Raw genomic sequence first — 14274 nt, forward strand, 5'->3', positions numbered from 1 at the left:
TAAAAGAATTTCTCAGAGCTCCATAGTAGAGACATTATTACTGGATTATAGAATTAATTAATTATAATTATAGAATTATAGAGACATTATTTTTTTCCTTAGATGAAGCTACTCTGAATAAATTAAACTGACAAAGCAGTTTTGTAGTTTATAAATTCACCAAAGATTAGGAATTCATTGCCAAAGCATTTGCTTAATATAAATATCTTATTCTTCAAAACATATACAATTGTTAGTTTTTAGGGGTTTTTCTTTCTTTCTTTCTTTCTTTCTTTTTTTTTTTTTAAGATTCCTGAAAATAAATAATAGTGTAATTAATAGACTTTTGGTAAGTATGGAAGTTTTCATTTAGCTCTCTTTTATGCTGTTTTTTTATCATTTATTGCAATTTTGTGTTCAAATTCAGTATTAAATAATTTGTCTTGAAAATATGGAAACATGTAATACTACAACTTAGAGAAGTCCTTGTTTATGCTTGGGGGTCTACCCTTTTCATCTCCCCCCCCCATATGTTATGTTTATTTGTTTGAACTGGGATAATATTCTACAACAAAAATATTTCACTTTTTGTTGTACTAGGCATTGAACCCCAGGGCCCATGTACCACAGACTCCACCCCTTTTTATTTTTTTATTTTGAGATAAGGTCTCACTTATTTCCCCAGGCTAGCCTCGAACTTTGCAGTTCTCCTGCCTCCCAAATCTCTGGAATTTCAAATGTATACCACCATACCCAGCTATAACTCACATTTAAGATTTTTTCTTTATTTTTCTTTTTTTTTTTTTTTTTTGTTTGTAGTATGCTGAATTTATTTATTTATTTATTTATTTTTATTGGTTGTTCACAACATTACAAAGCTCTTGACATATCATATTTCATACATTAGAATCAAGTGGGTTATGAACTCCCATTTTTACCCCAAATATAGATTGCAGAATCACATCGGTTACACATCCACATTTTTACATACTGCCATATTAGTGACTGTTGTATTCTGCTACCTTTCCTATCCTCTACTATCCCCCCTCCCCTCCTTTTCTTTATTTTTCTACAGCAAAATTTTGATGATCAACATGACATACTGTCCCACAGTTTTCAATTTTTCAGCATTTTAGGGGGTTTGGTGAATGAATATCCCTTTATCATCATTGTGATTATTTCCAGTTAAGTCCCTAAGGTAAATTCTGATGTACATTTTTTTAGATGCTTGATACATATTTCCAAAATGTCCTCTAATAAGAGGGTTTTATTTATATGCTTTTAAGTCTAAGAACACTTTTTTCCTGTATCCTAATCAATACCCTTAATCTTTGCTAATTCTATAAGTCAGAATTATGGTCTATAATTTCTATTTCTGATTACTTAATGAAAATGAATATTGTTCATATTACCTATTTCTTTTTTATGGATTGCTTATGCATGTTGTTCAATGACTTCCTATTGCTCTTTGATTTTTAATTAATTTATGAGAATTATTAAGAAAATGTTGGGGAGACTGAGGCAGGAGGATCTCAAGTTCAGGGCCAACCTGGGCAACTTAGCAAGTTCCTGTCTCATAAAAAGGGGCGAGGGTGCTGGGGATGTAGCTCAGAAGTGGAAGTCTCCCATGTCCAATCCCCAACACAAGATACACAAACACTCTTCTAGTTTTATTTTTACCTTTCAATTTTATTTATGAGTGTGGGTTTTTATTTACTTTTAGAAGTGCTAAATTTTGTAATAGTCAAATTTTTGTCTTGAAACTTAAGTTTAGGGCTGGGGTTGTAGTTCAGTTGTAGAACTCTTGCCTTGCACATGTGAAGCACTGGGTTCAATCCTCATCACTGCATAAAAATAAATAGATAAAATAAGGTATTGTGTCATTCTACAACTAAAAAAATTTTTTTTTAAAAACTTTAAGTTTAAATTCTTATTTGTGCTTACTTTTAAGCTAAATGCCTAAATTAATATGCTTTAAAGTTTCTCCTACTTTTAACCATTTTCTTGTCATTCTTTTATGGTCTACTCACCCCAACTTCATCCAGCAGGGTTCTTCTGTCTTTCATAGTATTACTTTTTTAAATTTAGTTTTTATTTTCATCAAAATTATATATGCACATGATTTGAAGAGCCAAATCATTTTATTAGTTATGAAAAAGTGAATGTTCTAATTCACTTTCCCTTTTCCCCAGTTTTCCACACTTCAGAAGCAGTTACTTTCTTCCTTATGCTGTTTCTCTAGTATACTGCTCAATTTAAATAATATTATTAGTTGTAATTCCTTGATATTTTTTAATTTTAGGAATTATCTGTTCTCATAATGGAAAATGAATGTTTAGACTTTCATTGCCCTTCTACATCCTACTTTATATTTCACGGTGTATGCAACTTCTGTCCTGTCTTCTTAGTATGCTATGTAATGTTTGGGAGTAGGTTAATATTCTGGGTTAGATTAGTATTCTGGGTTTATTGTGACTTAAGTTAAAACATAGCTCAACCATGTAGTGTATATTTACCTTTTTTTGCTTGCACAGTTTTTATTCTTTGAAGATCAAAATTATGTTTTCACTTGATTGCTTATTTTTTATATGATTATTATAATTCAGCTGCAACTGTAACCTGGTTGGCTAAATCTCCTCTTTGTATGTTCTGACCCACCAGTCTTCAGTGCTATATCTCCTTAGACCTGACCTCTTCCCCCGGTGTGTTACTCTTCCTATTAAGTGCTAATCTGCCTTCTGGCATCCTGCTGATAGGTTTCTTTCCTTCCCTGTTGACTCAGATCTCCTTTGGTGAATTCCATGTTGGAGCACCTCTTCTAGGTACTTCTGAGGAAGGGTAAATGATAGGTGAATTTTCAGACATTGTTAGAAAATGTTTTTAGTCTGCCCTCATTCTTAAATAGTAGTTTGGCTGGATTTGAGATCGTAGGTTAGAAATTCTTTTCCCACAGGATTTTGAAGGTGTTACTACACTCACTGTCATCTAGCTTCCTAAGTTGCTGTTGACAAGTTCTAAGACCTCTCAGATTCCTGGTCTATATATGTAATATGTTTTTCTTTTTCTTTTTAGAAGCTTTTATATATTCTCTTTGATCCCTGTCCTATGAAATTTTACAATGAAGCACCTCATCATTCTGGATACTGGTCTTTCCTCCATAAGTTCCTTGGGTTTTAATGAACTCATGATAATTTCTGATGAATAGTTCTACGGTCAATCAAGTCTTTGTTCCCCCATGTATAATGTGTTGATTTACTCTAAGTACTTCCAAGATTTTCTTTTAATATTTGATTTTCAGCTGTTTGTGATATCTGGAATGCATACTGTTCAGAGTTCACTAAGCTTCCTGGTTATGTTAAATTAATGTCTTTCTTTAAGTTCGGGGTGCTTTTGGTTGTTATTTCTTCAATTTCTTTTTGCTCCATTCTCTTGTTTCTTCGTGAGACTCCGAATTACTTGTGTATTTGACCTTTAGGTATTATACAAAGGTCCATAGGTTCTGTTCTTTTTTCTTTCTTCTCCTTTTTATATTTTAATCTTTTATATCTGTCTTTTGTTGTGACTTACCTGTCTTCAAGTTTATTGACTTCTCTGTCATTTCCAACATGCTTAAATAAGCCAACCCATTGCTTAATTTTAGAGGGTTTGTTTTGGTTTGTTTGTTTTTTAGTTCTAAGTTTCTGTTTGAGGGACTGGGGTTGTGGCTTAGTGGTAGAGCACTTGCCTAGCATGTGTGAGGCACTGGGTTCTATTCTCAGCACCACACATAAGCAAATAAATAAATAAAGGTCCATCAATAACTAATAAAAATATTTTTTAAAAAGATTTCTGTTTGATTCTTTTAAAATATTTTTTTAGTTGTTGATAGACCTTTATTTTATTTATGTATTTGTATGTAGTGCTGAGGAATCGAACCCAGAGCCTCAAACATGCCAGGCAAGTGCGCTACCACTGAGCCCCACCCCAGCCCCTCTGTTTGATTACTAGTGTTTGGGTTTTCTGCTTGCATTTCCTATTTTCATTAATTATTTGCATTTGTTTGTTGAGCATAATTATACCTTTCTTTTCCTTTTTCATCTCTAAATTCCACATACAAGAGAAAACATACAACCCTTGACTTTCTGAGTTTGGCTTACCTAACATAATATTCTCAAGTTCCATCCATTTTCCTGCAAATAGCATAATTTCATTTGTCCTTGTGGCTAAATAAAACTCCATTGTGTATATGTGCCGCTTTTTCTTTATCCATTCATCCCTTTATGGGCACTTAGGTTGGTTACACAGTTTTGTTTTGTTTATATTTTGTGCAGGCTTTGTGTGGTGTTAGGACATTGCCCCTTCGTATTGGAAGCAGAGCCTCGGTGTTTTAGGTCATGGACTTTTCTTGATGTCTGGTGTCTTAAGGCCAACATTTGAAGCTCTGGATAGGTGAATGAGTCTTATTGACTATGAGCTTCTTCAAATGTGAGCACTGCTCATTTTACTGTATACCGTTTCATTGGTGACCCTCCAATGTCAGTATCTGGGGCTCTTGTTTCACTTCCTCTCTCCTGCCTGAAGGGTGGAAACTTGATTACTCTGCTATGATCATGGTGGAGGGATGAGAAAGAGAAAGAGGTCTTAACCTCTGTCTCCCTTCCCTCTTTATAGTAGGGTATGTACACCTTGAACCATGGTTATTATCTTCTAGAAAAGAAAGGATGAACATCTTATATTTTACCTTCTTTAAGGCTGGAGTAGGTGATTTATAGGCTAGTTGTTACTGCAACACATATTTCACTAATTCCCCTGTTGTTAGACTCTATGCATTCTCACTTTTAGGTATACCCAGTGCTACCAATGTCTCATACCTTTGGACATTATACAGCTTTAAGTTAGGCTAGGTCTTACCTGGGATTCTGCTTTCTTCTAATCAGATACCACTTTGCATGCTTTCCAGCTTCCAGAATGTTACCATTTCTGTTCTGTTTGTAGATTATTTGGGGGAGAGTGTTATGCCTTTTATTTACTTTTTACTAAACTAGATCGACAAATTAAATGTACATGTTGATTCATGATGCTTTCTTTGATTTTCTTTTTTCATTTTAGTCTTTTTTCTTTATTTTGGTAAATAACATTAATGGAAATTTTTTTTCTGTATATGTCTGATTTTCTAATTTTTTGGTTAACTCAAATAGTTCATCATTTCCCCACATTCATATAAAATGCTATTCATGAAATATACTAAGACATCATATATATGCTGGGCATATGTCTAGCCTTTCTGTTCTTTTTTTTTCTTCTTCTTCTTCATGATAATGTGCTGACGTCTTAACATTGTTTAGAGGGAGGCACATCTCAAATAGTATGAATACCCAGTCATCACGCTCATGAACCAAAGGGTCTTTTCTGTTCTTGATAAATACTTTTATCATTTTGCTTCCATATTATTCCAGATGAACTTCAGAATTATTCTTTTAAACCTGTATCTGTTTCCACCCCAACTCCAAAAAAAATGTGTATGTATACATATATACACATTTACTTATCTCTAGAGGCTTATGATGGGATTTTTATTAGCTTTTATTAAGCAGGATAGGATTGACATCTCTGTAAAATTAAAAATAAGAACATATAGCCAGGCACAGTGGCACACGCCTGTAATCCCAGTGGCTCCGGAGACTGAGCCTCCCGAGGAGGATTGTGAATTTAAAGCCAACCTCAGCAAAAGTGAGGCTCTAAGCAATTCAGTGAGACCCTCTCTAAATTAAAGATACAAAATAGGGCTGGGGATGTGGCTCCGTGGTCCAGTGCCCCTGGGTTTAATCCTCAGTAGCCCCCCCCCCCAAAATTGAGGAGCATGATAGTCACTATACTTAAGGCTTTCATATACACAGTTGATTCAATAAATATAAAGTATGTGCCTTGCCAGGTGCAGTGGCACATGCCTGTAATCCCAGAAGCTCCAGAGGCTAAAGCAGGAGGACAATGAGTTCAGGTGCTTTGAACTTAGCATCTCATCAAAAGTAAGGTGCTAAACAACTCAGCGAGACCCTGTCTCTAAATAAAATACAAAATAGGGCTGGGGATGTGACTCAGTAGTCAAGTACCCCTGAGTTCAGTCCCCAGTACCAAAAAGAAAAGTAAAAATAAATAAAGTATGTTCTTGGACTGGAACAGAACATTTGTTGGTGTTACATAGTGGTAAACAAAATACCATAGCTTCTAGTGTTGTGTTACCAATTATGAGTATTTCTTTCTGAATTTAGTCCTAAGCGTATTATATATTTGTGGTGAATGTGATTCTCCCTCTACTCCTTCTCCTCTGCCCCACCTATCCTGTCCTTTCTCCTCCCCTCCTCTCCCCTATCCCCTCCTCTTCCCGGCTTCTCCCTCCCTCCCCCCCCCTCCCTCCCTCCCCCCCCTCCCTCCCTCTCTCTCTCTCTCCCTCCCTCCCTCCCTCTCCCTCCCTCTCTCCCTCCCTCTCCCTCCCTCTCCTGGTTACTGCTAAGAAACAAGAGAATTGTTCATTTCCCCTTAGTCCTTCTGAGGTCAACATTTCTTGTGCCAAAAATGTGTCACTCTCCTCTCCTCTCCCAACCCCCACCCCTGGTCAGGCACACAGGTTTTTCCAGAGTGCCACCTGCTTCTTGTGGAGATTTGATAGTGACTCTGAATCAATGAGCCCCTTTGACTCCTAAGGATTTCATTCCAAATATAGTGGTTGCAGAGGTTTAATTGCTATGCTGAAATTTGGTGTGGAAAATTTTATTTTATCTGATTTTTCTTGTAGACTTATCAGCCCTCAAAGTCGTCTTTGTTTTTGAGCCTCTTTGCATCTCCAGCTGTCAGTTTGGTTTTGTTCCCATTTAATTTCATGCCAGACTCTAATACAGAAATGAGGGCACAGTTAAAGGATCTGACTTAGAAGTAAGGAGAGATTTAAAAGAACTCACATAGTTCCATTTTTAATTTTGTGTTGAAGAGCACTCCCTCAAAACAAAACTGATAGAAATGAAAAATATTGTTCCAGTCATCCTGTACAAGTTTCATTTTTTTAAACTCTTGTTACATCATAGCTGGCAAAACACTTCTCTAATTGTATGGGAATTTTTTTCCTATGGTGATGACTGAACTACATCATCACTATTTATTAATTTCTCTTTCCCCAAAGGCTCTGCCATTTCCCAGCCTCACTCTGATTCATGAGTTCACTAGCTGCAGCTCCCTGATGACCAGAGTGTCTTGTCAGGAACACTGATCCTCCCTCTGTTCCTGCAGCGTCAATCATTCACTTGTGTAGGGGCTGGGGCGTTGGCTGTCATTTAATTAAATCTCAACCCTGTCTTCTGTCTCAAATCCTATGTTGCTTCTGCTGTATAATTACAGGGCCAAATTTCTGTGGGTAAACTGTTACAGATCCTCAGATCATTAATTTATCAAAGTCATTTTGATACCAAAGTATAGTTTATGCCTCCACCTTCTGTTAGAGACAAGTTTCCAAACTTTATAGTGTCTGCTATTTGTCCTTAATTTCCCTTGTAAGTTTTTAGAAAACATTTCTGACCTACTGCAGTGAAATGTACCTTATGAAAGCCATCAATCAGATGCATCTGGCTTCGACTCAGTTGCCAGAAAAGTGACTGCGGGAGATATTTGTTTCATTTTGTTTTTTTTAAGTTTCCTTAAGTATAAAATGGAAGTGATAATAGAAACTACTTCTTAGGATTATGGAGAGATTAAATGTGATAGTACATATCAAGCATGTGCTGGTGTCTGGCAGAGCAGACACAAAAGAACCTGATACTGCTATTATTGTGGTTACTACAAATGACATCTGTAGAATGCAGACATCTAGCCCTTGGCTTTCATCTTATGACACAAAATGTTTTTGGTTTGCCTTCATGCCATTTCTTTCAGAACCACCCATTTCATTTGCTACTATAGGTCCCTTGTAATATTGCTCTTGAATATATGTTAATTTAAAAAAGAAGAAATACACAAAAACAACCATAGTCATATTTCCACAGATGGCTACATTATGGCATTTAGAATTCACGCAATATTTTCAGACTTGTTTCTTTACTTTGCCTGTTTCCGTCATTAGTGTCTGAGTTGGTCAGGTTTGGTTTTTGTTTTTTGGGTTTCATTTTTGTCTTTTTTGTTTGTTTGTTTTGCGCATAAAAAAGTAAGATCTTAGTAAGAAGAAAAGAGAACTCGCACAGAACAAGAGGTGACCCAGTAGGGTTGCCATGGTCAGGTTTTTTATGTGTATTTCTTTGGCCTGGCCGGTTTCTTTTTGTGGCTTTTTCTTTTCTTCAGGGATGTCAGGGTTATTTTGCCAGATAAAATTTTCTAAAGCCATCCCCACACAGTCATCTACTCCTAAAATGTCTATCCTTTTCCTCTTACTAGTCATTTCACTTAATTCTAGAGATCTGATTTCCCAAATTCTGGGCTGTAAATTAGATTTTTGTCAAAATTTCTGGGCTTGGCTGTTGTTGGATTTAGGATGACTTGGTCCTTTTATCACAAGGTTCTTCTTAGTTCTACTTGACCAGTGAGTTTTTATTTATAGATCAAAATTGGATCCTTAGTAAACCCCCTTTTTAATTCATTTGTTGAAAGTAGAGTAAATAGGAAAAATATTTATTTATTTATTTATTTGGATTGAACCCAGGGGCGCTTGATCACTGAGCCACATTCCCAGCTCTTTTTATATTTTATTTAGAGACAGGATCTCACTGAGTTGCTTAGGGCCTCACTAACTTGCTGAGGCTGGGTTTGCACTTGAGATCCTCCTGCCTCCACCTCCTGAGCTGCTGGGGTTACAGGTGTGTGCCACTGCACCTAGCCAAGAAAATAATTTTAAGAAGAATAAGATTGCTGCTATATCTTAGTTCTGTGTTAATTTTAGTCTTCACCATTAATGTTCCTTCTGTGTTCTCTCTCTGGAAGGATAGTAGCAATCTATCCCCATAACAGTTTCATTTCCTATTCTCTACCTCCTTACCCTTAACCCCACCATGCTATCTACCTCATTCCTTTACTATCCAGACAGGTAAATGCCTTTTTCCTGCTCTACAGCTTTACTCCCTCACTTTATTTTCCACTAAACATTCTCCAGTCTCCCTAACCCCAACACACCTTAGACATCTTTCCTATTATTTATCCCTACTTGCCTGGCAATATATTACCTAGAAAACCTTAATTTTTAGCTGTAAATTTGGAGGCTTTGCTGGTGTTTCTAAAGCTTTGAGAATCTGGTAGTCTAGAATTGACCAGCTCATACATGAAAAGATGGCCTGGCAGTAGAGTTGCATTTTTAGTTGTCCTAAGCAGCTTATATGAACTCTGGTTCCTTATTAGGAGCAGTGTTGAAAGTTGACAGTTGAGGCTCTTGTTTGTTTTTTCTGATATTTTGATTAACTTTACTACAGATATAAACTGTGAAATTGCAAATAAGTTGCATGGGCAACTTATTGGGAAACAGTGTTGGGGATCAATATTTTGTGTTTATAATTCTTCTAGACCTCCTTAGTTTGTGGCTGATTTTTTGCTTTGTTTCAGATTTTTTTTACTGAGGTTGGAGGGGTGCATCTTACAATGCAGTTCTAAGTGTCTGCCCTGCTTCATATATAGGAGGTGGGATTCTTTGTAGACCACTGTCATTTGATCCAAATTTAGAAGTAAGACTTAAGGCTGTCAGGCAGCAGCTTCCTGCATTGTTTACTGTTCTCCATTGAAGTCATGATTAATGCCTGGGCTTTCATTCGTTTGGGTCCCTTCAGATACACCTATGAGCGAATTGATGGGCGAGTACGGGGAAACCTGCGCCAGGCAGCCATCGACCGGTTCTGTAAGCCAGACTCAGACCGCTTTGTCTTTCTTCTGTGCACCAGAGCAGGAGGCCTGGGGATCAATCTCACAGCTGCTGATACCTGCATCATATTTGATTCTGACTGGAACCCACAAAATGACTTGCAGGTAACCATTAGGATGAATGTTCTTTACCTTAGCTGCCCTGAATCAGAATATCATGAGAGAGTCTGGATCAGCTATAGATTATCTGCCTTGCTCCAAGCTGAGGTATAGGCCAGGACTTTGGTCAGGGCATGAAACCCAATGAAAAGTAAATGTTGACCCTTCCTGCTAATCAGAATGGTTCTGTCCTTTTGTTTTAATCAAATGTTTTATGGTAGCCTCCAAATATAGAATAGAGATGCTATTATTATTTTCTGACATAAAGATGCCTCACATTTTCTCTCAATTTGTTTGTGAGATGGTCATGTATAGTAAACAAGTTAACCCAAAGAGGTGGGAAAGTTCCATGGTGTGGCAGGTGTGACAGACACCCTCTCTCTCCATGTAGTGCAGCATAGCCCGGTTAAGTGGCCTTGCAGATTCTATTTTCTGTTTTTAACCAAACTAAATGATATGCAGCTTGACAAGAAAAGTAAGGATACTTTTTGAAAAGTAAGCATAAAGAAACAACAAGAAAATGGCAGAGTCTGTTTAGAGTTCTTCGTCAACCCTATTTTGAACTAAACAATGCATTCTAACCAGATTGGGCAGTGAGTCGAACCAAAATGATTCTAATTTGTCAAGAAGACTATGTAGAATATAGATTTATATCATATTGTATTGTTAATGATGAACATCATCCTAAATAGATATTATATCTTGGGGTGTTTGCTAACACTAGAATTGGGGGGGTGGGAAATCAGGTAGCTCAAAGCCTTTTTCATAGACTAGATAAGTTAGCAAAAGAAGTTTAGAGGCTGCTTTACATTGATTCAGGAGGCACTCTGGGAGATACTGCAAAGGATGGAATGCAGGGAAGACATCACTCACATCCACAGAGTCATTCTGCTTTGCCTTTGTCATTTAGTAAGTTCCCAATAGTAATTGTTTGAAGAAATCAGTCTACTAATTGAAAAATGGTGTTTTAAATTATTAAACATTTAAATTATTGGTGACAGCTAGCTAAAACCCAGGGAAAATATCATGGTAAATTCTAAAGCAAATTGTATGGCACTATGTTCAACAATCATCTTCAAAGAAAATCAGTGGTTATGAATAGCTCACCATCGGTTCATTCTTCTGGTAAAGGGATGTTTGGATCAAAGATGAGTTAGTAGATTTAACAACCAACCAATTTTTAAAGTGTCATATACTCAACACTAAAATAATAAGCAAAAGCTAATATTTGATCAGCTCACTACCAAGAACCTAAATATAATAGTGATATAGATTAGGGGGTGAAAATGTTTCACCTTTTTGCCTACTACCTATTTTTTTTAAATGGCTTTATTAGAATACAACCACAACCATTCCTCTGTGTATTATCTAGTCAGTTTCCTGTTATAATGATAGAGTTGAATACCTGCAACAGAGACCTCATAGCTCACAAAACCTGAATATTTACTGTCAGGCATTTTACTGATGTTCACTGACTCCCAAACAAATTATTGTACAAGTCCCTGACAGCTATAAAGCTCTGTGATCTTGTGTGATGCTTATCTTACTGTGAGGCATAGTACTAGGATAATGATGTATGAATTTTAAGCCATGTTAGCTGGATATGCCTGAAGGGACATTAAAGCAGGAAATTGATGACATAAGGCCAGAGGCAAAAGATTTTAGAATTGCCATGCTTCTCTTAGGTGAAGTGTAAACATTACTAGTTGAATAGATGTTATGCCAAGAAACAGAAAAGGCAAGAGATGAATTAAGGGGTAGCAAATTGAAATTGGATAGTGTGGGGTTTTGTAATTGTGCTAAGTCAGTTTCTGAACTTCCCCTAATACTCAATTTTAATGAAGAAACAAAGACCAGCACTGCAGATGATCCAGGGTGTTAGCTTGTACCCCAGAGCATAGCAAAAGCTTAATGAATGACTGAGTAAGTCAATGATAAAGGCAGCCCAGATCAGAATTAGAGTTAGAATTTTTTGATTCTTGGTCTTTTCAACTGGCTTCTGTGTTATTGATTCACTAGTTTCTGTTTTCTTGGTTATTATATTAAGGTTTTATAATTCAGAGAGAATTATTTTTCTTATGAATGAGATCCTCACTCTAACAGAAAACTACCTTTTCCTTTTCTACTATTCTTCCTAGGTAGGTCATGTTTAGTGCACACACAACATTTATACGTATGCACACACTCTAATTTTTTTAATAAATGAGAACTTTCAATCATCTGTAGTTCTTTAAGATTGTTGCCTTGGAAAGTGGATTTAGTTATAAGATATTTGTCTGAGAATGAGCTAGGGTCATACCACTTGATGTAAACATCAAGACAACAGAAAAGAGAATCCCACTGTTTCAGGATCTTACTTCTGTCGTAGTGGAATTTTAGCACAGGTTCAATTCAGATGATAGAAAATACAAATTTTCATTCATACATTTTTTTTTTTTTTTTTTGTGGGACTACAAATTAGTATAAACATTCTGGAAAGCAGTATGGAGATTCTTGGGAATGGAACCATGATAAGACTCAGCTATCCCACTTCTCAATAATTATGCCGTAGAGCTAAAATCAGCATACTACAGTGATACAACCACATCATTGTTTCTAGTAGCACAGCTCAAAATTGCCAAGTTATGGATCCAGCCAGCGTGGCATGAATAGATGAATGGATTAAGAAAATGTGGTAACAGAGAGAATGGAGTTTTACTCAACCATAAAGAAGAATTAAATTATGGCATTTGCTGGTAAATGGATGGAACTAGAAAACATAATGCTAAATGAAATAAGCCAGACGCAGAAAATCACGAGTCATATGTTTTTTTCTCATATGTAGAAGTTAGAGCAAAATAAGGGGGGAAAGATGTGGAGGTATGGATAGCATAACGACAGAGGGAAGATCAGTGGAGTAGAAGTAGGAGAAGATTGATGGAGAAGAAGAGACAGGAAAGGGGAGGAAATGCAGAATGAATTTACACTATGTGCATGTATAAATACATCATGGTGAATTCCACCTTTATATATATCTATAAAATACCATTTAAAAATGTATAAATGAAAAAAGAAATTGTGAGGTCTTACTCTGGTCTCTCACAAGCAAGATTGGGGGGCAGTCCATGTTTGTCCCCAGTCAGGACACATAAGGGAGCAGTATCAGTGTGAGGACAACCCATGTTTCCTGACTTACCCCAAGAGAACCCCCACAGAGCCTTGAAAGTAAAGTCAGCCTTATGGTGGGGTCCTGGGCTCAGCTGAAGTGGGCCTGAGTCCCTTGTTAATCAGTTTTCTATTACTGTTACAAAATATCTGAGATAATCAACTTGAAAAGAGGAAAGGTTTATTTTGGCTCACAGTTTGAAAGGGCACAGTCCATGATCAGTTAACGTTGCTTTGGGCCTATGACCACGAAGCATATCATTATGGAAGCACATGGTGGAGCAACCTGCTCACATTGAGGTAGCTGAGAAGCAAAGGGAGAAATAGAAAGGGACCAGAGTTCCAATATCTCCCTTCAAGAGCATGCCCTGAAGACCTCCCTCTCCCAGTATGCCCTTCCTCTTAAATGTCACACCACCTTATAGCAGCACCAAGCCAAGGGCCAAGCCTTTGATATATAGTCCTTTGGGGGACATTCCAAATCCAAATTATAGGAGCCCCTGAGGCAAACCTATAGACAAACTAGCTTTGTGACTGGAGAGCACAGGCTCATTCTGATAAATCAGTGGAGTCAGAAAACAGCCTTACTTTCTCTGGTATTTTTTTCGTTATTATTAGCAAAAGTACAGGTAGTCTTCTCTTACAGTTGTTTCACTGGGTAGAATTTGAGCTTTAAACTTCGCTAGAGATTTTTTTTAATCTAGGTCTTCCTATAACACGGACATCAAATGTCATGTACTATTTGCTTTGTCTTGCTAGACTCCGAGGAGTCCAACATATCATATCCCTTCTCCCATGCTTAGATCTTAACCAGTTAAGAAATAGACACAAGAGTGCAGTGGAGGGTCATAGCATCAGCTTCAGTAAGTTCTGAAGGCCCCTTGACCAATAACCAGAATTAAGCTTCCGAAGACTCCTGCTCACACACACCTTGATCTCTAGATTAAACTTACCCATGCAGATTTATTGGCAGCTCTAACAAGGCTGCCAGTGACAGGCTTTCTTCTTGGGAGGAAGCCAGTCCTGCTATTAACCCTGAAGGCAGAGGTGGGCCTCTTGGTAGTAGCAGGGTATTGTGCCCCCTTCACAGACCACAAGTACTTTCCTCTTTCATTGATTCATGATACTCTTTCTTATTCTCTGACAAGCTAAGGTAACAGTGGTGAGATATCATGACCAACCTGGGCAAAG

At 37.0% G+C, this 14274-nt stretch overlaps 1 protein-coding gene across 9 annotated transcripts in view; it reads left to right on the forward strand.

The window, feature by feature from the left end:
• Positions 1 to 14274, forward strand: part of CHD6 (chromodomain helicase DNA binding protein 6) — a 211092-nt gene that overhangs the window by 134572 nt on the left and 62246 nt on the right. For all 9 annotated transcript variants that reach the window (XM_081289966.1, XM_081289958.1, XM_081289959.1 and 6 more), the window contains one exon: positions 9750 to 9945. In XM_081289966.1, coding sequence (XP_081146092.1) covers positions 9750 to 9945 — 196 coding nt within the window. The remainder of the gene's footprint in view (positions 1 to 9749; positions 9946 to 14274) is intronic.

This window comes from Spermophilus citellus (assembly GCF_964194105.1).
Source record: "Spermophilus citellus genome assembly, chromosome: 4".
NCBI classification, from domain to species: domain Eukaryota; kingdom Metazoa; phylum Chordata; class Mammalia; order Rodentia; family Sciuridae; genus Spermophilus; species Spermophilus citellus.